Source organism: Mytilus californianus, unplaced genomic scaffold, assembly GCF_021869535.1.
Source record: "Mytilus californianus isolate M0D057914Y unplaced genomic scaffold, xbMytCali1.0.p SCAF_1, whole genome shotgun sequence".
Taxonomy (NCBI): Eukaryota; Metazoa; Mollusca; class Bivalvia; order Mytilida; family Mytilidae; genus Mytilus; species Mytilus californianus.
Window position 1 is genome coordinate 124,407,594 of NW_026262581.1, and position 26,979 is coordinate 124,434,572.

Here is a 26,979-nt window from a genome sequence, read left to right on the forward strand (position 1 = left end):
CATAGCACCATACATCTCAGCCAATGGTCTTGCTTTTTGGTGTTCCCGAGTATGTCAGTGATTTAGAGAGTTAAATTACTTCAAGCATTAACATTACTTTTAGTGTTATTTTCCTTTCAACATTGCTAATGTCACTATTCCTTTTGTTAACTTTGTTCTATTATTTTGTAAAATGTTATATTAAATTGAGATTACAGTTGAACAAAATATATATATTTAACTGCCTATCCATACTAAAGAGTTTACTCATACATCACATTCTATTAAGGAAACCTTTTGGGCTGTTCACAAAATATTTTTTTAAAGAAAAGCTTTTGCTCCTATTTGAATTTCAATAAGAAATTGAAATGAGTAAATTCAAAGAATTTTATCATATTTTTTTCTTAAATTGTTTTTAAGGTAAAAACAATGAATATACTATAAAGACTATTTTCTTCTGGGAATGAAGAAAAGGAAATTTGAAAATGACTTTATGATTCCAAATTTGCATGACATAAAATTGGTGTAGCCATACATAATCCTGAACTTAAATGAGAGGTATATTTAAAGTTATTGAGGCCTTAGTATGTAGGACCTAGTTTGTTTATATCTGTTTGTTTTTTGCTTTACTTTTTATTTGTCAGATATTTTTCTACACCATGTAGTGTATTTCACAAATTATATATATGGAAGAATATGAAGGAAAAAAAACAATGAAATAAATATTCAATAAATATGTATTCAAACAATTTTATTTTCTGCTCCTTCTATTTTTGACATTGGCAGTAGCATAGAAATGAGTCCCTATCTTCTTTTCCTTGGCATCCCTTTCTAGTTTTCTTCTCTGGAATTAAATAAAAAAACCTTTGTAGTATTGAACATATACTTTTTTTAACTACTTAAAGAGTAATAAGTTTGGTACTGTAGAAATAAGTAAACTATCCTGTTATCTCCAAATCAGTCTAGAAATGTGTTTTCATTTGTCTTTTCTGTTTTAATGGACTATTCAGGATGAATTCATCAGAATGAATACTCATTCATACTGCAAGTTTCATATGTATATTACATCATTTCTTTAAATATTTATTTACTAGTGGCTCTAAAGAGCCTGTGTTGCTCACCTGCATCTTCAACAATGGCCACTTTTTGATAAAAATCATCATGAAAGGGCAATATATATAACTCTATAAAGATTAAACTGACAATTTCAGTCATGATGACGTATTTGTAAATCTTGTCCTGCTGATCATATTTCCTTTTTAAAGTTTCTATGTACATTTGTATCTATGATACCTTTCAAGAATATAGACAAAAAACACAATAAAATGGTAAAAATTATCTTTAAAGGGCAATAACTAACGAGTTGACTGAAGATTTCAGCTATGATGGCTTATTTGTAGATCTTGTCTTGCTGATTATTTTTGCTTTTCAAATTTTCTATCTATCTTTTATAACTTTTAAGATAATAGGCAATATGCTAAAAATGGGCAAAATCATCATTATAGGGCAATAACTTCAATAAGGGTCGACTGACGATTTGGGTCATAATGACTTATTTGTAGATCTTGTTTTGTTGATCATTTTGGCTATATAATTATTATAGTTTCTAAGGTTTTAGGCAAAAATTTGGTAAAAATCATCATTAATGGGCAATAACTCCAATAAGGAGACAATTTCAGCTTTGCTGACTTATTTGTAGATCTTATCTTGCTAATCACTTTTCCTGATTAGATTCTTTCTATCATTTATAGTTTTCAAAAATAATCAGCAAAAATGAAAAAAAAGGTAAAATTTGACATTTAAGGGCAATAACTCCTAGAATAAGTTGTCGGACAGTTTTGACATAAATGGACAGCAGCAGGGCTTCCAAAATTTCCTGACGACAGCCGGACATTTTTCAAAGAAATATTTTTGACGGTCAATGATCAGCTGGATACTTAAATGTAACTGAGAGGATGCATAAATTGATATATGTGTCTAAATAATTAGTAGTGTTATATGCAATAAAATTATTTATAACTGTTTTGTTTTCTTCATTCTAAAAATAAATAAAATATTATCCTCGGTATTGTGTCATTTTTCTGTGTATCGTAATACAGTAACCATCATTGCATCAATCAGCTTCAGTACCTGACTGTTCTCATGTTTTTGTTTCTGTTTATATAATCTATCTTCTCTCTGTGAGTACTTAACACTTTGTAAATTAAGGCCATCTTATTTGAAACTGTTGATGTTGGCTTTAATTGCAGTACAACTTGATCATCAATACACGTGATACTTTTCTTTTTGTGTATTGATTACCTGACCACGTGACTTTTACAACTGATGCGGTATTTATAGATAACATTGAGGAGGCCCGATGAAGGATATTGTTTTAAACCGTGTAAAATCTACTGAACAGTGATAACATTTTTCTTTGTACAATTTCCCAACCTGATTTAGAAAATAAGGAATAAATAAAAACATACTCAGTTGATAAATAATTTAATGAATAACAACATGATATTTTATGTAAGCATATAACAACAATAAAATGTCAGAAGAGCACAATGCTGACAAACACACGCAATAAATATTACAATGAGCACATTGAAAAGAAGCACAGATCACAGCACAAGATTAGAGTTCATTTAGTCTAATTAAAGATTTTACATTCATGAGCTTGCTAAATGCATTGTTCTGATAAACATGGCGGTTACGAACGGATTGCCATTTGCGGATAGCAGGAACAGGGTCAAAGTCTTTAACATCTACACCTACTAAGCTTATCCTCATAAGTTGATCTAAAGCGTCAATACCTAGACTACACCTTAGTCGATCATAATTCCCACGGCGGGACTTAACTTTACGTCGGACATCACCTCTTTCTCTATAACATCGGAAATTGTCTGAATAAATTCGGAGCAGGCATTGTTCTCTTGATATAATTTAGAAGTGATCACGGCACCATTTAACTTAGTTAAATCATTTATTGACTGAAATTTGTCCATTGGTTTTTCCTATATATTTTAGTAAATTTTCCCCTTGAGAGTACCCCAGTATTTAACACGATGTACAGTGTTAAATAAAATAATATATATCATACTTATTCATTTATAAATATCCTTATTTGAAGAATAACTTTTAAATATCAGGATACTTTTAAAACTGAATGCTCATTTAAAATAATATCTATAAAGCGTAATTAAATAGGATGTTGTTCCATACACGCTTACATGTTTGACCTCGTTTACCGGATTACCTTTATGTACATTGTTATGCATCATTAATTCTATTGATAAAGATAAGCTAAGGACACCTCATCAAAGGTAACAAACCTGTAATCAGTGAATGATTTATGGCTTCAATATAACTTATTGAAGGGATAATTGTTTGACAGCTTGTTGTTATTTAAATAAAAGAAAACGTGTTTTTTCTACTTTTTATTGATGTACACAAGCTAAAGACCAAGCCGTACATTTATGTACCCAGAGGATTAGACTAACTGAGACACTTCAAAGTATCTCTAATATGCTGCTTCTGTTTTATTAAACCCAATTATGACCGAAATATCTTTGTGAAATAGATTGCCACAATTATAAACTAAAATGCCCAAACGGACATGCCCAAAGCCCCAAACGGACATTTTTATCGATCGATAGTTGGTAAAAATTGAAATGACCGTTTCATGAAAATGCCTTGAATAACAAAATGTGGCACACCAATTCTATTTGACCGTTTGAGGCTGAGAGCAGCCGGTCTTTTTATGAAAGTTTCGGTCAAGTCCGGAATATATGACCGTTTTGGAAGCCCTGGACAGCAGGTAGATCTCAACATTCTGAAAATTTCTGCCTTGTCAGATTTTCTCTAATCATAGCAGTTTTCAAGATAATAGACAAATTTGCATTTTACTTCTATGTTCTTCTTTAAGCCATGTCATCCATGTTGGTTGGCAGGTGGGGTGGGGTCATCGGATACATTTTAAAAACTAGATACTCTTATGATGATTGTGGCAAAGTTTGGTTAAATTTGGCCAAGTTGCTTCAGGAGAAGATTTTTGTAAAAGTTAACAATGACGGACAACAAATGCCAAGTGATGAGAAAAGCTCACTTACAAATGTTACCTTTGAGCTAAAAATGACAAAATAGCTGATCTATTATCTAATTTTTCCAACAATTATATCACCTCATGAGAAATGATTAGAAGTTATATACAATAAAAATTTCTATGTTAAGTTAAAATCTATCACTATGAAACAATTGATGTTGTTTTGCTCACCTGTTTACTGGTTAACTTCCTTTGAGGTACAGGATCTTCAGGTATGACGTTTTTCTGTCTCTTGGGAACTTTAGGATTACTTATAACATCAACACAAGTCACAGATGGACTGTCCTCTACAGTATAAACACAATTTCCATCTGTAACAGTCAACAAATTACAAAACATTAAATGTAGTCTTTAATATTATTTCTGCCGTAGCTTCATTTATTATCATATTCTAGTTTTCACAAATCAAGCACTTACAAAACAACAGTTTTTAAACGAGACCTTTATGTAAGCATTCGGCTTAATTTCTCAAGCATGAAATGTTTTAAAGTGATCTTAATAGGACTGTAGTTCTGAAAAATCTCTGACCTTTAATCATAGGTAGCGAAGAAATGGACCTAAACCCAAGAGAACAAATAAGGATGTGTACATATATATATAGAAGGTCAGACAAGGGGTAAATCTACATGTCTCAGCAGCATGCATGAATAAGCCTTAAATACTTGTTATAATGTATTATAATATTGCAGTGTCAATAAATCTTAAAATTTCTAAAATTCTCACTGAAATTCAATGCAATGCATATGACTAACAATGAATTTCAAATACAAAAAATACAAAATATAGTCTTCACTTCCAAGGAGAATTACATACCTGTAGGATTAGCAATATCTTTCTTTTTCTTTGCAGGGGTTAAATCTTCTACAACAAAGCTACCACTTGTTGTTGTCTTAAACTGTCGTTTACGGCTTGGTGTATATTTATCAATATTTCTTAATTTGTCTGTTTCTGTTGATGAAGCCACTGTAAAATCTTTGCTTTCTTTGTTAACAGCTTTTTGTTTATCTGAGCTTAAGTCTGTATGTTTTATCTTTTTTCCTTTAGATCCATAGTCTGATTTGTGTTTTACTTTTTTATCACATTTATTAATGTTTTTGGAGTCATTCATCATTTCAACAACAAGGCTAGATGATTTGGTTGTCTTGTCTATATCAGTACTGCTATCACATTCAGCCATGCTTGCTTCACTTAGAGTGTTACTACATTCCTCTTTTACGTCTGTTTCCATCTTTAGGCTGTTATTTGAATCCTCTAACTCTGCACCTTCATCGTCAGATTCATCAACACCATCATCTTCATCTGACATAACTTCAATGTCTGATGCATCCTGGACCTTTTCTTCATCCAGACATTTCACATCATTTCCAGAGAACTCGGGTTCAACCCTTATTTTACTAAATTTTTGAGCTACTTGAGGTAACTTCTTCTCTTTCTTGTTAGCAGAGGCAGACTTCTGTTCATCTTTTTCTACTTTGTTATCAAAATCTTCTCCCTGAGAAATGAAACAATCTTGTGAAAATGCACATGCTAATAAAACATCTAAAGATCATTCTTAACATTTTAACATATTTTTCGTCAAATTAATAAAGAATGTAAAGGGATGTATAAGAATGACATTTATTTCAAAATTAGTACATTTCTTTAATATTGTATTTAAAGGGGCATTAGCTTTCAAATTCATGTTCACCGATTTGACTCAAATTCTCATATTTGATTTATAACATACTTAAACATATATCCAAATTATAAAGTCTAAAAAAAACAATTAACAATGCATGGGCTCGATAAAATGTATCATCCTTTCATGTGTATTTTAGTCTAGTCGCCATCTTATTAACCATCGAGGTGACCTCCCAAGACTGCTGATGGTCATATAACCCTATATAAATATATATATAGATATAAATAGATAACAAACTCGTACAATTGGATTTTTCTAGGTCTGTTTGATTTCATATTATAGGTGAAAAATATATGTTAATCATCAAAACATTTTTACCTGTATAAAAATGAGTTTTTGTGGATCGAATCAGTCAATCAAATGGTTTACCCTTGTTTCACTTTCAATGTTGACATTCTTTTCCTTTTAATAACTGAACACGCCTTATTCATGCATAACCCATCTCTAGCTAAGGAGTTAAATTGAACGTCACATGAATACGGATTGAATGAGGTTGAATTATTCACTTACGAATAATTCATGAACGATGTTTCTTAGCTTATTTTGACAAAATTGAACCAAACTGGCTACTAAAAGCGAATTATTATTTCACTATTTCACTTTCATTATTGATTGAACAAAACAAATCGTATTTTTTTTTTATATCTCTTAGCTAATGCCCCTTTAATATGTTTATTTCATACAGGTTTGAAGTTTGAACACAGTTTCTGAACTTATTCATCATATCATTGCAGTCACTTATATTGCCGGAAGAAACCACAGACTATCAACAAAATTGATGAATAATTGGAAACTGATTTTACCTAAAGTACAAGTTGAGAAGAAAATATAAATAAAATGCTTCGCTGAGTGCAGCCAGATACGACCGCAGAGGTCGAACCCTGAAAAGTTGGGGCAAATTTGGATATAATATTCAAGCTTGATACTGTCTGAATTTTGATTGTGATCAAATTTTTGACATAATCTAGGTTTCTGACACAAAATAAATGTGGTTAAAGATCTTACAAATCTATTGCACAATACTGTGCAATTGAAGATTACTTCTTGAAACTTTTACAAAATTTGAAATTTGAAAATTTTTGGAAAAATATGAATTCCTTAAAAAAATTGGAAACCCCCCCCCCCCCCAACTTTTGGAATCCCCCCTTGGAGCAATTACCCCAAAACTCCATCCAATTCTTTCCTTTGAAGTATGGAACCTTGTAGTACAATTTCAGAGAGATCCATACACATCTAACACAAGTTATTGTTTGGAAACTAGAATAATGCATGTTTTTGGCCCTTTTTTGGCCCCTAATTCCTACATGTTTGAGGCAATTACCCCCAAACTCAATCCCAGCCTTCCCTTTGTGATATGGAACCTTATGGTACAATATCAGAGAGATCCATTCACTCACACACAAGTTATTGTCCGGAAACTACAAAAATTGTTGTTTTTGGCCCCTTTTAGGCCCTTAATTCCTAAACTATTTGCCCATAACCCCTAATATGAATCCCAACCTTCTACTTGTGGTATTAAACATTGTTGTACAATTTCAGAGAAATCGAAATACTTATACACAAGATATTATCCTGAAACTAGAAAAATGTTTCTTTTGGGCCCCTAATTCCTAAATGGTTGGGACCATCATCCCCAAAATCAATCCCAACTTTCCTTTTGTGGTATTGAACCTTCTTAAAATATTTCATAGAGATCCATTAACTTAAACTAAAGTTATTGTCCGGAAACCAATGTGTCTTCGGACGACGACGCAGACGACGACATCATACCATTATACAATCCCAAAAAATTATTTGAGGTCGTATAAAAATTACTAAAATGTCTAAATTAGACTATTAACAAAAATCTACAAAAATTACTTATAAATAAGATTTATTTTATAATGCTTTTTTTTTTTATATGATTTAACAAAATTTATTATGAGATGTATTATTTTATACTAGAATCAGATTTTATGTGCGCTTGCAATATATAAATAAACCAGAGTGTCCATGCTGAAATGTCTCACCTGCTTTACTGATCATGATTGAATTTCATGTTGAAAGTCTTTGAGATAAAGGTTCTACTACAGGTATCACCTAAACTGAACATTATAAATGATCCATGAAAAAGAGGTCAAGGCTAAATGAAGCCTGGCAGAAGGGAATGTGCACCTTACAATCATTGTATACTCCAAATATAGCTTAGCTAGTGCTTATAAAAAAAAGTAAAATAGCATAAACTGTTGACACAGAAATATGTCTCGCCTATCAGCATAAAATTCAGAAAAAGACAATCTGATGGACAGCAACATTGCTTATTAATTCGGTCACTGGACCATGATCTAGTGGGCAAGGGCCTGAAAATGGTCGACAAACTGAGATGTACAGACAGTAATGTAACTTTATAGAAGTTATGAAAAACGAACAAGCAAGTCAAAATGAACATCTTATTTTGCAATGACCACAAATCACTATAAACAACATATGATTATTATTATAAAGAATCTTCGTTTCTGATGGCTTCAAATTTTTCACTCGATTTTTTTTCTTCAGAAAAACTAAATTCCACGTATTTAAGAACACACGAACATGTAGCTTTTGCTCAAACCATGAAAATTGATACCAATGAACAAAAGTACTGTCACAGTATGCCAGATGGAAACAAAAAGCATCTGTATTCAAAGTATAAAGTATCCAGGTCTTTTACCTTCTGCAATATAAAGCTTTACACAAATATTTTAGGCGTCACCACCTGATTAGCATCCCTATATCTCTCATTCTGCATCAGGCAAGAAGAAAATAACAACCATAAATTTTATATGAGGGAGATTCAGATGCTCTCTGTTGTCTTTATAGATATTTTGAATATATACACAATGACACCAAAGGGTTAGGACTGGCTACCAATAAATTTATATGTCCCATGCATATTCAGATTGCTTACATAGCACTGCTATTAGATGTATATGACACTGTGTATCTTACCTCAGTACCAGGTGGTTTAACAAAGTACGGTATTTTGCCTCTCTGGAAATCATTCAGTACCATCTTTGCTACTGTAGATATGTCTGGCTCACCCCCCTATAAAAATATATAACATTTACATCATTAAACACATCAAAATTATTAAAACAATCTTCTTGAAGAATGTATATTTCCTTACTGTATGGTTCCTGAATCTCAGACATACTTTGGTCTATCATTAACTACTTGAGAACTTATGTTAAATGAATTAAAAGAAGAATTGGACACAGATATACAGCTTGCAATTATGCTGCAAATTCGGACAGCAATTTTTCTTTTAATAAAGGGACATATCTCAAGAACAGTGAAAGTAACACCACTCAAATTCCAACTTGATCATGTCTGGTTATAATAAGCATAATGCACAAGTTTTGTAAAATTTGGTTTAGGCAAAGTAAAGTTAGTGTGGAAACAGCAAATTCAGCAATTTTTCCATTTATAAAGAGACATACCTCGAGAACGGTAAAAGTGGCAACACCACAACAATCTCTATCCTAAAAACTCTTCAAAATTTAAAAATAGTTAATGTGGATTCATTTATTTTTGTGGGTACCAATTTTCGTGGATTAAAGAAAATTTACATGTTCGTGGATATTTAATTTCGTGGATTTTCTGAAGTCTGCATACAAACCTATTGAAAATGTGTTATTTGTTGAAGATTTGATTTCATGGTTTGTCTGTACTCACGAAATCCATGAAAATTGGTATCCAACGAATAATAATGAATCTACAGTAGTTCTTGAAAATCATTACATTAATTCTATCTGATTTGGCTATACAAAAACTATAATCTACCTTAAGAAGCCTGCCAGATTTACGACAAATCTGTTCTAAGAAATCTTCATGGCTATTCCAACTAATTAGACTGTATGTTGTCTTTATGTAATCTGTTTTCACTCTGTCCAGCATGGCCTGTATATAATCTTCTGGAGTTTTTACATTCTCTATTCTTACCTAAAAATGTATTGAATCACAGCTGTAGAGCAGAAATATTTGATATCATGAGAGAAAATTAATAATTTTGAAAACTTGACATTATAATGTGTTTTTTTAACTTAAACATTATGTTTCTTTTTTTAATTTAACATTATAATTGTTGATTTTTTGTTTATGGACTATTACTATAATCTTGATACTTACAACTCCTTTAAGAACAAATTCTGTTGGTGTTTCAGCAGTTGGGTATACTACACCAGGACAATCTACCAAATATATTCTTCTCATCAATGTCACATATTGCCATACCTGTGATACAAATAATAATTCTTAATTGTTGGCATTCAACCATATCTGTCTATAGAAATAAAGAACACAACAAATTCATAGGCCTTCAAGGTCTAAAAGAAAATTAAGAGATTTAATACAGTATCCTTAATCAAAATCAAGCATTTTAATATAAAGCATCAATATAAAATTAGATGTGCTAAATAACTATACTGGTATATATATATATATATAATAAACTAACCTTTGTTTCACCAGCCAGAGGTGCTACTTTACAAACTTTCTTTGCTTTCAGAGTATTTATAATGGAACTTTTTCCAACATTAGGATATCCAATGAATCCTACGCTAATTTGTTTCTTGTCAGAGTGCAACTAAAAAAGATGAACGATTCAAAACATTCATTAACTTTCACCTAATTATTGGAAAATTTAGGAATGTAGCTAGTTCCAAGAGCACATGAAATGCCCTTATTGTACATACTAAATTCGTTGCAAGAATAAAATGAGATGTTTGGAAGGCATTTAATCATATGTTCACCAATTCCAACAATTACGCAAGTTATGGTACAATTTGTGAAAAATTTAATAAAATCTGACAATTAAAGTCCCATTACTCTAGAGCGACAAACTGGTAAATTAAAAAAATTACAAGAGAGCTTTCTTTGCATCAATATCCACAATAATGTAAAATTTGGAGGAACTGAATTCACGAATACTGGAGTTATTGCGTGATTTGTGAAAAAATTGTCTTAAATCTAAGAGTCAAAACTCTTGAAAGACAAATCTAAAATTAAAACAAGAGTGCACACGCTGAAATGTCTTGCCTGCTTTACTGACCATTGATTTTATGTTGAAAGTCTTAAAGATAAAGATTTTACTACAAGTATCCCAAAACTTAACATTTTTAAGATCCATGAAAATGAGGTCAAGGTCAGATGCTACCTACCAGACAGACATGTACACACTAACACTCATTCCATACATCAAATATAGTTGACCTATTGCTTATGGTAATTGAAAATAGTTCAAAACACAAAAACTTGACATTGACCAATGAAAATGAGGTCAAGGTCAGATGATACCTGCCAGACAGACATGTACATGTTACAATCATTCTATAACCAAACATGTACATGTTACAATCATTCTATAACCAAATATAGCTGACATATTGCTATCAGTATTTGAAAAACAGACTAAAACACAAAAACTTAACATTGACCAATGAACCATGAAAATGAGGTCAAGGTCAGATGACACCGGCTAGACCAATATGTACACGTTACAATCATTCCATACACCAAATACAGTTGACCTATTGCTTATAGTACTTAAAAAACAGACAAAAACACAAAAACTTAACATTGACCAATGAACCATGAAAATGAAGTCAAAGTCAGATGAAACCTGCAAGTCTGACATGTACCCCTTACAAATTATCATTCCATACACAAAACATATAGTTGACCTACTGCTTATAGTATCTGAGAAACAGACCTAATCACATAACTTTAACCTTGTGTACTGATCCATGAAACGAGGTCAAGGTCAGGTGAACCCTGTCTGACAGACATGTAGACGATGTGAGGAACATATATACCAAATATAGTTATCCTTATACCCATAATAAGTGAGAAATTCACATGACAAAAAAAACTTGATTTTTTTTTCAAGCAGTCACTGAACCATGAAAATGAGGTCAAGGACAATGGACATATGACAGACGGAAACTTCATAACATAATGTATCTTTATGCAAAGTATGAAATATAAAGCTTTATACAAATAGTTTACGCAGCCACAGTTGACGCTGGATAGTAATCCCTAAGTCTCGCATACTGCGACTTTCATCTCAGGTGAGATAAAAATCGAAAGGGAGCTTTCTTCTGTTGATTGTAATGTTGTGTTTAAGTTTTATGCACATTGGTTAATGTGAATTTGGTTTATCGTACGAAGTGTTGACATTGACAAGTGTTGACAGAAGGACATTGTTATACCATAATACGTCTCACATTTCGATGGGCGTATGAAATATCAGATCAACATCTGCACACATAACAAAAAATTAGCTGGACAACTGTTCAAATTCAAAATGACAGATTGACAGAGTAACGGTATGATCTAATGACAGACATTGGTAACACTATATGCCTCTGTCACTGAGTGGAAGGGTCATTAAAATGGTAATCTGTCATTTTTTTCCCACAGAGATGAAAACATTATTATGCCCCACCTAGGGGCATTATGTTTTTCGGTCTGTGCATCCGTTCGTCCGTCTGTCTCGCTTCAGGTTAAAGTTTTTGGTCAAGGTAGTTTTTGATGAAGTTGAAGTCCAATCAACTTGAAACTTAGTACACATGTTCCCTATGATATGATCTTTCTAATTTTAATGCCAAATTAAGTTTTTTTACCCCAATTTCACTGTCCACTGAACACAGAAAATGATAGTGCGAGTGGGACATCCGTGTACTATGGACACATTCTTGTTTAATCATGATTATGTTGTTTATCAATATACATTTTTTATGCTAAATAGTAAAACAGATTTTCAAAAAAATTAATAGAGATCATATAGCTCCATATGAATATCGAACAATATTTTACAAGTGTATGCATTTAACTGACCTTTGCAAATTGTCTCAGTAGAGTTATCATAGCTCCTTTACCAAATGGGTTTGTAATACTAGCATGAAAAGCCATTGTTGGATGTTCAGATGATAATATAGCTACCCACTTTTGCTGAAAAAATTAAAAAATATGTTCTTTAACATCATGAACATGCACAAAGTGTTTGTGAACTCTGAAAATTCCCATCTGGTTGTACTGTTTTGTAAAGAAGTAAAGTATTTTTTTTTAATTTTGAAAACTAAATTTTGCTTTTTGTGCGTTTTGCCGTGCATGTACTGATTTTGTGTCATGGATGGATACTCCATATCCTTTCTTTTATATTTAATTTGTGAAAATCTTGTTTTATCTTGTTTGCCGAAAGAAACATAATCAACAGTAATAAAAGTTTTTATATTCCTTATGCTTGAGGATTTCTCTTTTAAATGGAAATGTATATTCTAATAATATTGATTGATTGATTGTTGGTTGCTTTACGTCCAGTGGTTAATATTATTGAATTCTTGAAGTAGTCTTTAAATCTTGTATATATGCCAGTCTTTTTTCAAATGCATGTATAATTATTTACAAAATCTGGTTTTTTGCTGTTTTTTATAACAATAAATTGGAAAAGATTATTTTTTTATGATTGATCAAACGCTTTTTGCATGTACAGCACTACAAATATTAATGTATATGTAGGCCACAGCAAGTCCATACCTAATTCATCCTACCCCCTGCACATAATGTTCAGTACATACCTGCATCTGAATCTAGCTTTATATTTATAAAGTCGATTTTACATTTAAGATAAGTTAAACACTAAAAAGAATCTAAATATGAGATGACAGACAACAACAGAATGTAGGATTAATATGTATTGCTTCAGCTACATCATGTTGCATCTCGTAAAAAGAGGCAGAGAATAACAAAGAAGCAATCAGAAAGCACATGTTAAAGAAAGACAAAGAACACCATGACCAAAAGAAAATGGACAAACTAACAACCGTTTACTTAACACTTCTCTGACAGCCAAAAACCAGAGATGAACTAATGTGATCAGGAACGGTTACCAGTTGCTGTACACTAGTGTTGAATCCAATTAATATTTGTTTTTATAAAACAGGATTATTTTATTGGTAGCTCTACAGGAAATAGCAGGATTTGCTACTAATAAACCATTCTATAGTATTGACTACATACTTGATAATATGTTCATAGGTTTGATTAAGGACTGGATATTAATCCATTATAAAGTATTGACTGGATACTTGATGTGTTCTTAGCTTTGATTATGGATTGGATGGCAAACTCTGTGCACAGATATAATGGCTTTATACTCATTGATGTTTTAAAGTGCATGTGTTCCACAATAATCAAGATGCAATGTAGTAGAGTCAGATTTAGATCTAAATATAGGAGTTAGAACTATGATATGAATGATATAAAATTGTTTTTAACAAGATATAGTTTCTGATGTTTTTGTGGTATTTCTTTCTCCCAGAATGCTGGATAACATCAGGTTGCAATAAATACTTACTGTAACCCAAACAGGAATGAGATCCACTTTATTGAGGACAAACATTAGATGTTTGTGTGGTTTTTCCTTCTTCATGTATTTTTCTACCTGGTAACACCTAGTTCCCATTGGATCTCTGGCATCTAACACTTGTACCACAACATCTGATGAATCTATTACCTGAAGTACAGAGAAAAATTACTACAACTTTGTCATCAATTTATAATGATTTTTTCCCCTTATAAAATGACGTTTGTTTCTGTATGTCGAGGGTGCAAAACAGCAAATTTGGCAATTTTTACATTTATAAAGGGGCATAACACAAGGACAGTGAAAGCGACGCCACCCAAATTCGTACTTTCATAACATTTGGTAGAAGCACACTAAAGTTACGGAACAGAAATTAATTTCGGGTCGTACATACTGACAGACAAGGATAAAACTTCGCCTGGCGGTGGAGGCATAAAAACTAACCAACCAATTATTTATTTAACAAAAATTTGTCTGCTTGCTTTGACAATATCTCATTACCAAACATGCAATAACATGTTGTTATTTTTTAATCCATATTTCATGCAATTTTGTCAGTCAAATTAAAATTTTTATCTAGAGCTATCTCAAAATTGTTCATTTTTTAATTAAATTGCTTGTTTATGGCAACTTTACCATAGTTTTACTAAGTTACATCCGAGAGATTTTTCTTGAAATGAATGGTTGAAAGAAAAAGGTATTTTTTGCAACAACAATAAAAAATTCCTACCTTGTACAATTCATTCCATACTCTCTTTGACTGTCCTGCTCTAAATATTACTTCTTTATTTTCCTCTCTAAATTCTGGTTCATCTCGTTCCAAATCCTGGTCTTTTTCTACATCATATTTTTCACTTGATTCTGTTGCTTTATTCACTAATGACTAAAATTATTCAGTGTTATAAAAATGATTTTACTTATAATTCTGATGACATAATTTACAAATCTATACTACTAAAATAACGAGGTCCAATTTGTTAGCCAGCATGACGTAAAAACAACGATTCAAAGAATTCAACTTCATATATAACTAATATAGGACAATAGTGTTGATTAATAGTTATACCATTCCAGGCCTTTTTGTTTTCAACATAATTAATATTACCAATAACTAACAAGTTCCAGGTCAAATCCGATACAGATACCAATTGTATATGTCACATGTAGTTTCCAGTTGTAGTAAGAAACCAGGACCGGGTCAAACAGAAAGATTTTGAAAGCAGAGAAAACTGTGCACCTTTTAATCAGCATGACTTTATCAGATAAGAGGGTGGTAAAGGGGGGGTGCTTGAACCGAAAAAACGTGAAATAAGACATAATTTCACGTTAAACGTGAAATAATTTCTGTCATGAACGTTGCACGAAAAATAAAGACTTTGATGTGAACCTTTTGTGACTGAGTCATTGTCTTCTTGTATATATAAACTCTCTGTTTTACTTGTTATTCCCGATTTAGTATACACATTTATGATATAAATGGATTACGGCTTTTAAAAAAGTATTTCTTGACGATCCCTGCCAAGTGTTTGAATTTTATTTGAAAAATACCGAGCACGCAAAATAAGCATTTGAAAATCACGATGCACGTAAAATTAAATAAGCAGAACACGTTGAACGAGGCACCTGTCTTGCACGACTGAACGTCAAATAAAAAAGTAAAAACATGTTGAACGTGAAATAAAAATCGGCGATCACATTGCACGAAAATAACCCTTTACCACCCTCAGATAACAATACGAATACTAAAAATCTAGGCTAAAAATGAAGCGTAGGTACTTTAATTCAGTCACGGACCAGCGATGCATGGGTGTGTTCTAGTGTCCTTTAAAAGAATGATTCATCTTTAAAATTGTTTAGAAGTAGAGAAATTTTTAATCAATTTTTTACATAATTTGGAAAGATTATATTTCAAAGTTTGTAAGTTGAAAAGCATACATTTGATTGAATGCCCTTCAAAAGTGTTAAGATACATACTTGCTGCATTAAACTGGTCAATCATAGCATTAAGAAATGAGTAATTTAAATGTATTTCTTTTTTTTTATTATGAAAAATGAATTTAATTGATCCTAAAAATTTGGAAATTGTACTGTATAACTGTCTCTTGGAAGTCTAAAATTTGCCAACTTATTCTTGAAAATTGTAAACAAGAACAGATGATTTTATTTATTCAATTGTAAACAAGAACAGATGATTTTATTTATACAATTGTAAAGAAGAACAGATGATTTTATTTATACAATTGTAAAGAAGAACAGATGATTTTATTTATACAATTGTAAAGAAGAACAGATGATTTTATTTATACAATTGTAAAGAAGAACAGATGATTTTATTTATACAATTGTAAAGAAGAACAGATGATTTTATTTATACAATTGTAAAGAAGAACAGATGATTTTATTTATACAATTGTAAAGAAGAACAGATGATTTTATTTATACAATTGTAAAGAAGAACAGATGATTTTATTTATACAATTGTAAACAAGACCAGATGATTTTATTTATACAATTGTAAAGAAGAACAGATGATTTTATTTATACAATTGTAAACAAGAACAGATGATTTTATTTATACAATTGTAAACAAGAACAGATGATTTTATTTATACAATTGTAAACAAGAACAGATGATTTTATTTATACAATTGTAAACAAGAACAGATGATTTTATTTATACAATTGTAAAGAAGAACAGATGATTTTATTTATACAATTGTAAAGAAGAACAGATGATTTTATTTATACAATTGTAAACAAGAACAGATGATTTTATTTATTGATTAGAATACAGATCATGTGTTCATGCTTTGCTTACAAGTATCTAACTACTATGTACAGTGAGTACAGCTACATTTCACCATAATCATATGGGCTAACAAATTGTCAAAGCCTATTTCATTTCATTCCTATATGACAAAAGAATTTACTAGACCATAAATTTTAGAGCAAACTATGAATATACTGAATAAATTTCTTTGGTCTGTTCAATTCAATATAAAACTCTACATCAAGTATATATTTTGTGTTAATTACAGAGTGATTTTGTGTGGGTTAACTTTACCTTAAATACTAACCGTTAAGTCATCTATTTTTATATTTGGCCTTTTCCTTTGTGCCTTTTTACCAAATGTTGTTTCAAAAGATTCAGTGTCTAGAAGATGTACCCTGGCATGCTGAAAGAGATTGATTAAGATACAGAAATGCTTTTCTTGTCCAAAACAGCTTTTTTTTAACATTTCAATAGTACACTAAAGCAACGAAGAAAACAACAGGTAAATACAAAGTGTACGCAAAAGTTATTTTGACAAGCACATAAAATATGTGGCCTTATGGTTTGTCAGATGACAGCTCACCATTATACTAATGCATACTTTGATTGATATGTGAATGAATTTGCTCTACAGGGTCTGAAAGACTTTACTGTAAATATTTGCACTAAAAAAAGATAAAATTTAAATATAATGACATATTTTCTAAAAACTGCTTCGCTGAGCGCAGCTGGATACGCCCGCAGAGGTCCAACCCTGAACAGTTGGGGCAAAAATGGACACAATATTCAAGCTTGATATAGGTCTGAATTTGGATTGTAATTAAATATTTGACATATTATAGGTTTCTGAATAAATGTAGTCAAAGAACTTGAAATTGGTTATATGAATTGAATTTATATTCAATTAAAGATTTCTTGCTGTTGTACAATACACTGTGTTGTTGTGCAATACACTGTGCTGTTGCGCAATACTTAGTAAATCTGTTGTCAGACTATAAACAAATAAAATCTTATAACACGGAAACGTAAAATCGAAAATTTATAAAAATCAAAAGGGAGCTTACATCAACAGATATAAACAATTTACCAAAGTTTCATAAAAAAATGCTTTCAGCATTTTTGAGTTATTGTCTGAAAACTGGAAAATCCCCCTTTTTGTAATGAAAAAAAAAAACATAAATCAGAAACCTATAGTCTAAAATTTATAAAAATCAAAAGGGAGCTCATGTCGATAGAAATAAACAATTCACTAAAGTTTCTTGCAAATTGGTGAAATTGTTTTTGAGTTATTGTCCGAAAACTGGAAAATCCCCCCTTTTTTAATGAATAAAACCCCAAAACTCGGAAACAGTACATCTAAAATTTATAAAAAACGAAAGGGAGCTCATGTCAATAGATATAAACAATTCACCAAAGTTTCATGCAAATTGGTGAAATTGTTTTCGAGTTATTGTCCAAAAACTGGAAAATCCCCCCTTTTTTAATGAATAAAACCCCAAAACTCGGAAACGGTAAATCCAAAATTTATAAAAAATGAAAGGGAGCTCACATCAATAGATATAAACAATTTACCAAAGTGTCATGCATATTGGTTAAAGAGTTTTTGAATTAATGTCCGACATGTTGACGACGGACGGACAGACGGACGGACAGACAACGGTATACCATAATACGTCCCGTAAACGGGCGTATAAAAAGTGATATTTTTGTTAAAAGTCATTTTATATTCAATTAATTTTCTTCAAATTTGAAAATTTAAAGCAAGATTGTTTGTTGATTTGAAAAAATTTGAAGACAATAGCAGGTGTTATTTTTTCTCTGATAAAGATTTCAATCGAATTGCCTAAATTACATGACGTCAATAACTGTTTCGTTTTGTTTGCAGGGCATTATCAATTACGACTGGATTCAGCAATTTCCGATAAAAAATTTACGAAGTTTACCGAATCTGAACCTACACCATCACTATCATCAATCATCACCATCACTGATCATCACCTTCATCAACAAAACACGTATAATGTTGTGACCACTGCATATAATGTTATGACGGACAACTGCATATAATGTTGTCACGACTGCATATAATGTTATGACCACTGCATATAATGTTGTAACTACTGCATATAATGTTATGACCACTGCATATAATGCTGTCACGGCTGCATTTAATGCTGTGACCACTGCATATAGTGCTATCACCACTGCATATAATGTTGTGACCACTGCATATAATGTTGTAACCACTGCATATAATGTTGTGACCACTGCATATTATGCTGTCACGGCTGCATATAATGCTGTGACCACTGCATATAATGATGATCATCAACATAAGGCAGTCATGGCGTTCCATAAGGGTGCTGTAGCATTATCAACTCCATAAAATCAAGTGTACAACTTCAAGATGTATGTAATGTTTGTGTGGTGTTTGAGGGATGTTTGAGAGATCAGAGTTGAAAACTGTAGAAGTAGACAATTACAAAATTACAAAAATTTAATACCCTATTTTGTTGATATTGCTTGAAAAGAACATTGTACTAATGGTTCAGAAAATGTGAAAAAATTATTCCAACAATTCCATAATAGCAGGTGCACAACTTCAACATGTGTAAAATCTTTCTAAGAAGTCGTAAGGATCTTGGTTGAAAACTGTAGAAGAAGTTGTAATTGTAAAACACATATGTCATTCAAGGGTACTACTTGTACAAGTTATTTTCATTTACTTGAAGGAGTAAATATTAATATACTTATATAAGTAAAATTGTAAGATACTTATACAAGTGTATTTTATTTACTTGTATAGGTAAATTATTTTAATGGCTTAGTTATGTCCTTTAGACATTCAGATTTTTTTACTTATACAAGTAAAAAATTCATAAGGGTTCCGCGGAACCCAGTGTCTCGCCTACTTTTGCCGTTAATCGCAGGCTCAACAAAAATGAGGAAAAAAATTATAAAAATATTCCTCTCTATACTCTTTTGATTGTAAGTAGCTTCTGTCCAAGTTTGGTAAAAATCCAGGATGGTTTTTGAATCTAATAAATGTTTTTAAAACTTTAACTGCAGACTGTATGTAAAGTTAACTGGAAGAAAAACTAAGTCCATTTATAAGTAAAATACGGAAAAAATAGAACAAAATTTCCTTCTAGATACTAGCTTTTGATCATAAACAAGCTTCTGTCCAAGTGTGGTACAAATCCAGGATAGTTTAAGAAAGTTGTTAAAATTTTAAAAACTTTAACCACAGAGTGAATGTAATGTTAACTGGCAGAAAAACTAAGTCCATTTATAAGTAAAATACGGAAAAAATGGAATTTTTTTTTACAAAATTTACTTCTGGATACTATCTTATGATCATAAACAAGCTTCTTTCCAAATTTGGTAGAAATCCAGGATAGTTTAAGAAAGTTATTAAAATTCCAAAAACTTTAACCACAGAGTGAATGTAATGTTTCCTGGCAGAAAAACTAAGTCCATTTATAAGTAAAATACGGAAAAAATGGAATTTTGTTTTTTACAAAATTTACTTTTGAATATAATCTTATGATCATAAACAAGCTTCTGTCCAAGTTTGGTAGAAATCCAGGATAGTTTAAGAAAGTTATTAAAATTTCAAAAACTTTAACCACAGAGTGAATATTTGTGGACGGCGCCGACGACGACGGAATGTAGGATCGCTATGTCTCGCTTTTTCGACAAAAGTCGAAGGCTAGACAAAAAGTCAATGTATCTTCTTTTCTGGAATTTCTCAGGACATTTTTGCTCTAATAGAATTTTTAATTGTCCGACTTTGCAGATGTCTTTACTAATCATTAAAGTGTATTTCATGGACAACGAAAATCTCATTTGTCTGTTGTCTTCAAAACACTGCTCATTTACAAGCCTCCAAGAGGCAATTTTTGAAGTCCTTGAGCAATTACTTAAGATCTTTGCACAATTAGTTTCTCTGTTGAATTAATGAGATCAAACATTGAACTCTAATAAAAAAATATGAGCTTACCAGAGAAAAATTGTTGAAGGCATGTTTTTACATCCCAAAACTGGAGAATTTTAGGGATTGTAAAAAAAAATTAGTTATACAAGTCGATTTTTTGAGAAAATTAAGGGGAGATTATTCAAACTTTATAAGAAAATATGAATATAACAAATTTACTTATATAAGTATATTATTATTTACTTCTTCAAGAAAATAAAAATAACTTGTACAAGTAGTACCCCTGTACGTAATTAATCACTGATGCTATTATATTTGTATATGTAAATTCTACAAGCTGTATTGCTTTTGAATAAAAGACTATTATTATACATACTTTAGCAGTTTCATTTAGTAAAGTAATAGGTAATTTGGTCTGCTTCATTACAACTTTATATGGATCATTTTTTACTTTGGCCATTTCCTCCTGGAAATTCTGTAACGCTGACTGTGTGATCACTCTTGTATTACCTATAAAAATATATAAAACAAACTGTAAAATTTAATACATTTATATGAAATTTATTAATAAAATATTTCATATTCCAAAGTGGTTTAACCTGCACTTATTCCAAGTACCTGACTTAATGTAATAAAAATATAATTTAGTTTTCTGTGAGAAAAATTACCTTCAGTCAAACAAGCTTTTTGTCTAAGGAATTTATAATTACAGCTTTGAGGTTTTATCTGGACTACAATAAGGTATGGTTAAGCAGGTTATATACCAGAACTCTTCTGCTTTCAATCATAACAACTTTTAAAATGCCATCCATACAGTATAATTGAAGTAATTCAACATTTTCCATATATTCTAATCGTTGCAATGCTTTTCCTTGTTAAAAGATTTTCAGCACCTCAACCACACAAGTGTAACAATATACACAAAATAAGCCTGAGTTAAAGAAATTTTATTTTCCAATTGAGTTGTGTACAAAAAAAAACCATAACAGATTATATAACAAGAATATGTGTCAATATGTCAACATGCCCCTCTCCAATTTACATATGCATTGAACCACAAAACCCTACTTTGGCACATATATTTTAAAAAGTTTGCATCAAATGAACATGCGTACAAGTTTCAAGTTGATGTAACCACAACTTCATGGTAAACTACCCTTAACCAAAACTTTAACCTGATACAAGACAGATGAATGGACCCAGACTGTAACACATAATGATTGATTGATTGGTGTTTATCGCCTATTTCAGCACTATTGTGCTATTTCCTGGCAGTCAGTTTTTAAACACAATGTCCCTCTACTATTGTACTAATGGTGGGGTATAAAACAGGACAAATTGTACAGAACAAGACAGAAGACATATAAATATTTGGTTGCTATGTGTTGTTTGTTACTGTCTCAATGATATTAAATATATATATCTTTTTCTTTGAAATATTACATTGAATTTCAGATATATTTAGTAAACATTCAGCCATCTTTAAGTGAAGATCCTGACATGATCGTTAATTGATTTCAATTTCTTACCAAACCATTTTCTATTAGGTTCTACCCTAGCAACAGATCCAGAGGGTAACCAGGACTGGAATGGTGCAGCTTTTATTATTTCTCCTGACCTGTTTCTGTAAAATAGATAAATTTACATTTAAAGACAAATTCATTACAGTTTTTAAATAAAATAATAAGTTTCCTTGAGTACTAACAAATGATATTTTATAGTCATTCATTAATAACATCAACTACACCTATATCTTTTGTCTGTAATTCTGTATTCTAAGGGAAGTTGATACAGTTCAAGGGGAGATAATCATTAACATAATAATGAACATTAACGTCCCTTTTCACTGGTTTTGTGTATGATGATGTCCTAATAACAGTGTCTTGTCACAGGACTTCAAAACAAACTTTTATAATTGTGAAGAATTACACATTGAATCAGATACAAAAGAAATGTTTTGTTGTTTTCAAATAAAACAGTTGACAAAATAATTTGTTTTTCCAAGAATGTTTAGTTATTTCTCTATGCATTTGGAATAAAGCCAGAGACATTAAAAAACTTTTCAGAACTTTGGAAAGTGATTTTCTTGCAATTTTGTACCTCATGTTTCTCTAAAACAAGCACAGTAGCCTATGTTTTATTTAATGATTTTTCAAAGAGTTTATCGTGATCTACAATGTATCTCAAAATCACAATTATATCTTTTTTTTTGCAGGATTATAATTGGCAACTGCTATAATTTTGTACTTTATAAATATTGCATTCTGTAAACTACTGTTTGCCTTACCTTTTAGCTTTGAAGTTCTTGTACATTTTAAGCCGTTTGATTGTAGACCTGTCTCGCATGTTTGTGCCTCCTCCATCTTTTATTTTTGGACGATCTGAATAAAAAAATTTTTTAGACAACATTACTTTAGCACTCACCGTATTCTATAGCATATCAGATTTTTTTTCTCACACTTTCAAAAACCAGCATCATTTTCAACTTTGTTACCAATTTTTGGCAGGTGAAGCACTGAATTTTGTTACTAACCCAAACAGACACAATGTCTTAAATTTGATTTAAGTTTTACTACTTTTAAAAAGAAATAAAAGGATATGATCTATTATAATTATAAAAACTTGGAAAATGCACTAGTAATGCAATGTACCTAGAGACTTTGAAAATTCACTTGTTCATATAATCTTCAAAAACAGTCAAAAAAATCACAAGCAAAACATTAGCGGCTCATAAATCTTGCATCTATTGAGTGTAAGTTATTGGAGAAAATTTTACGAGAAAACTCTGTATGTGCCTGTCCCAAGTCAGGAGCCTGTAATTCGGTGGTTGTTGTTTGTTGCTGTATATCATATTTGTTTTTCATTCATTATTTTGTACATAAATCAGACGTTCAGTTTTCTTGTTGGAATTGTTTAACATTGTCATTTCAGGGCCTTTTATAGCTGACTATGCGGTATGGGCTTTGCTCATTGTTGAAGGTCGAACGGAGACCTATAGTTGTTAAATTTCTGTGTCATTTGGGCTCTTTGGAGAGTTGTCTTATTGGCAATCATACAGTCAGAGATATAACTCTATAGGGTTATTGCAGAAAATAACTTGCATGTGTTATTACAGATACTTTCATGAGTTGTCTACTCTTTATTCCTTAAATTTTCTAAATCTGTAATAACATATGTTTGTTATTTGTGAAATAAATCAAAAATATTTTAATTTATAATGGGCTCTAGGGAACTCTTGAGACTTTGCACAGAAACTAAATGCATAGCCTTGTTAATTAATTTTTTAATTAAATTAATGCATTTTTGATTAACCATGGTAAATCAATGAGATGAGGCTTTTAAGGGATAAAATTAGCTGTAATAACAGGGTTCGACATTAACTTTTATACCAACTTGTCCAGTTGGGCAAGTGCCCTATTACTTTTACTTGTCCGAAAGTGAAATCTACATGCCCAAACTTGTACATGCTATTTTTGTGGTTGTAATGTAGTACATGCAGATAAAATATAGTTATCATGTATATGGGGTGTAAATTGATTATGGAGTATGAAAATATACTATGAGGCATATATGAGCCAAGGAGGGAGGGAAAAGATCGATGAATATACGGGAATTGGATTATTTACATAGAGATACTTATTTCATAATAATTTATCTAAGAAATGCCATTTCAAATAACCCTTCTTGATAAACTGACAACAACTGACAAATTTGTTAAAGTTTAATTTAATTTTCTCTTTCAAGCTTTTACGTTTTTCCATCTTAGGGAAATACACATCCGATGTCAAATTATAAAGTTAGAACAACGAAAATAGACCTCCGCTTTCCATTGGTCGGTGGGAATAACACGTGCGTCGGAAACGCCCGAGTGGTGTCCCGATGGATAACGATAATGGCGAAGCAACGCCGCGGCCGCCTGATTGGCCAATATTTTTAAACGTGATCTATTTTTGGTAAAATGGGGAATTCAGTGCGAACAATTGACGAAATATACGCATTGAAGGGGGGTTAAGACCACTTTACTCGACCGTGCGGTGTTATCACTGAGTAATCTATGGACAAAACAACAGACACTATTGATTTTGTGAAATTTTAATCATATAACACTTTTTTTCTCTTGCCCGATCGGACAACCAAGATGATGTTTTTACTTGTCCGAATACGGCATTAGCTTGCCCCGGGCAATCGGACAACCATAAGTGTCGGACCCTGAATAACATAGCTTAGTTATTAAAGGAATATAACCTATTATATGAGACACTTGGGAATTACTGGGAAGCTTGCGCAGAACCTCATTACATGCTCTGGTCATTATTTCTTACAATAAATTAAAATACATTGAAATTAAGCATGATTTACGTCTGAGAAAATGCTTTGGAGTGATATAGAGAAGCTGTGATAACACCCTTTAGTTATTACAGGCATATTTTTTCTGTAATAACATATAGGTGTACTTTGCAAAATTGGCAAACTATGAACTGTTATATCTTTCTATAGTTAAGTATACATAAAGACAATAGTAATATCAATAGAACTTGTATGCATTTTAACTAAACTAGTGATGTATATTGTCCCTTTGAAACATGTAACATACATATGTTATCACAGTTCTTTGATTTTTTAGTCCACAATAACAAATGTATGTTATTTTTCTGTAATAACCCTATAGAGTTATATCCCTGACTGTCATACCACATCTTCTTATTTTTATATTATTGTCAGAACACATAAACTATTAAAGGCTATTATCAAACAAACAGTATGGTTTTATTGCTGGGAGATCTACTGCTTTCCTACAGTTGGAAGTAAAAGACTAAATGAAAACAATTATTTTAGATAATATGGGGGAAAAGCAGATTGCATATACATGTATACTGACTTCCAAAAGGTTTTGACAAAGAATTTCACAGTATTCTTGTTGAGTAAATTGAAAACTATTGCATAAACCCAGTACTAGATTTCCTCACATATAGATACCAAAGAGTATCAGTAAATCAGGAAGCATCCATGATCTAATTGGATTGAGGTTACATTATACCTCTGGAATACCAGAAAACTCAATTATTAGGCCCAAAATTATTTGTGCTATCCATAAATGATCTGTGAGATGTAGTAAATTAGAAACCTACACGAAAATATTAAGTTCAGAAAAAATAAGGAATATTACATATTGATTTTTTGAAAATGGGAATTATGAATAAGATAGTGGTGTTCCAATGATCGGAATCAGTTGGTTGGGCTCAGCCATGTCGATAATTGATTGGGATTTTGTAAAATTTGATTGTCGTTATAATTGCATGATTTCATATAAAATAGATAGATTGGTAATTTCAACTGATTATTCAACACTAGTGCAGGGTCTCACTAATTAGCGACAAGAAACGTCAAGAAAACTAATTTAGCGACAAGAAGATTAATTCAGCGACAAGAAAACTAAATAATATTATTTCAAATAAATAATTATAGAACCATGCATTAAATTTGTTGTTAAATATATGTGTTCTGACATGATAATGATTCTGGGATTGTTACAAAATGTTCAGATTGATAATAGAGGAAAATAATGTAATAAAAAAAAATCCCTAAAAATTTATTACAGGAGTGTTACCAAGGATTTGTATACAAATCATTGGTGCTACTAAATACAAGAAAATTTGCAACTTCATAAAACAACAACTAAACCCGTAATTTAATGAATTTTTCAATAATTTTATTGTTTTAAAAATGTATAGAAATTTACTAATAAAAAGGGGGGGGGTGTTGAGACCTTGAAGAACTGTGCAATCAAACTATTTTAATAACTGTGATTCACCTGGGTTCAAGCTATGTTTTGCCTTATTGATGCCATCCCTTTTAGTCGTCTTCATTCCCGGTTTTCCCATTTTTGTTCTATCCAATGCAATCTGCTGGAGGAACACTAAAAAAAGACAAACGTGCAATTACCGGAAGTCAATATCACATGGATTGCTCTATTAAAGTGATGATATTTGTGAATATCTTTACAGTAGTAGTGGTAGTAGTCCATTCAAAGTCTTTATTTAAGGAATGAATGAGTTTTAATTTCTAAAATATATCCCTTATATCTAAAAAATACGCTGCTAGAACGTTTTTTATCTGATATTAAAATAATACAGCCTTA

The 26,979-nt window shown here is 31.2% G+C and overlaps 1 protein-coding gene across 1 annotated transcript; it reads right to left on the reverse strand.

Annotated features, from left to right (window-relative positions):
* Window positions 1–713: 713 nt before the first annotated feature.
* Window positions 714–26,804, reverse strand: LOC127711877 (uncharacterized). The gene is made up of 15 exons (XM_052218044.1): window positions 26,653–26,804; window positions 23,128–23,221; window positions 22,370–22,464; window positions 21,217–21,350; window positions 17,208–17,306; window positions 14,861–15,013; window positions 14,122–14,280; window positions 12,603–12,716; window positions 10,222–10,350; window positions 9,894–9,998; window positions 9,549–9,707; window positions 8,715–8,810; window positions 4,880–5,558; window positions 4,238–4,377; window positions 714–823 (listed from the first exon to the last, which is right to left on the reverse strand). Exons 1-15 carry the CDS (start codon window positions 26,720–26,722, stop codon window positions 731–733), a joined length of 2,319 nt encoding a protein of 772 aa, XP_052074004.1. The 5' UTR covers window positions 26,723–26,804; the 3' UTR covers window positions 714–730.
* Between the last annotated feature and the right edge of the window lie 175 nt (window positions 26,805–26,979).

Coding starts and splice junctions, on each gene's coding strand:
- LOC127711877 (XM_052218044.1), bottom strand. CDS start 26,722: ATGGGAAAACCGGGAATGAAGACGACTAAAAGGGATGGCATCAATAAG. Junction 23,222..26,652: donor AAAACATAGCTTGAACCCAG/GTGAATCACAGT, acceptor TTTTTTATTCAG/ATCGTCCAAAAATAAAAGAT. Junction 10,351..12,602: donor TACTGAGACAATTTGCAAAG/GTCAGTTAAATG, acceptor CATCTTTTTTAG/TTGCACTCTGACAAGAAACA.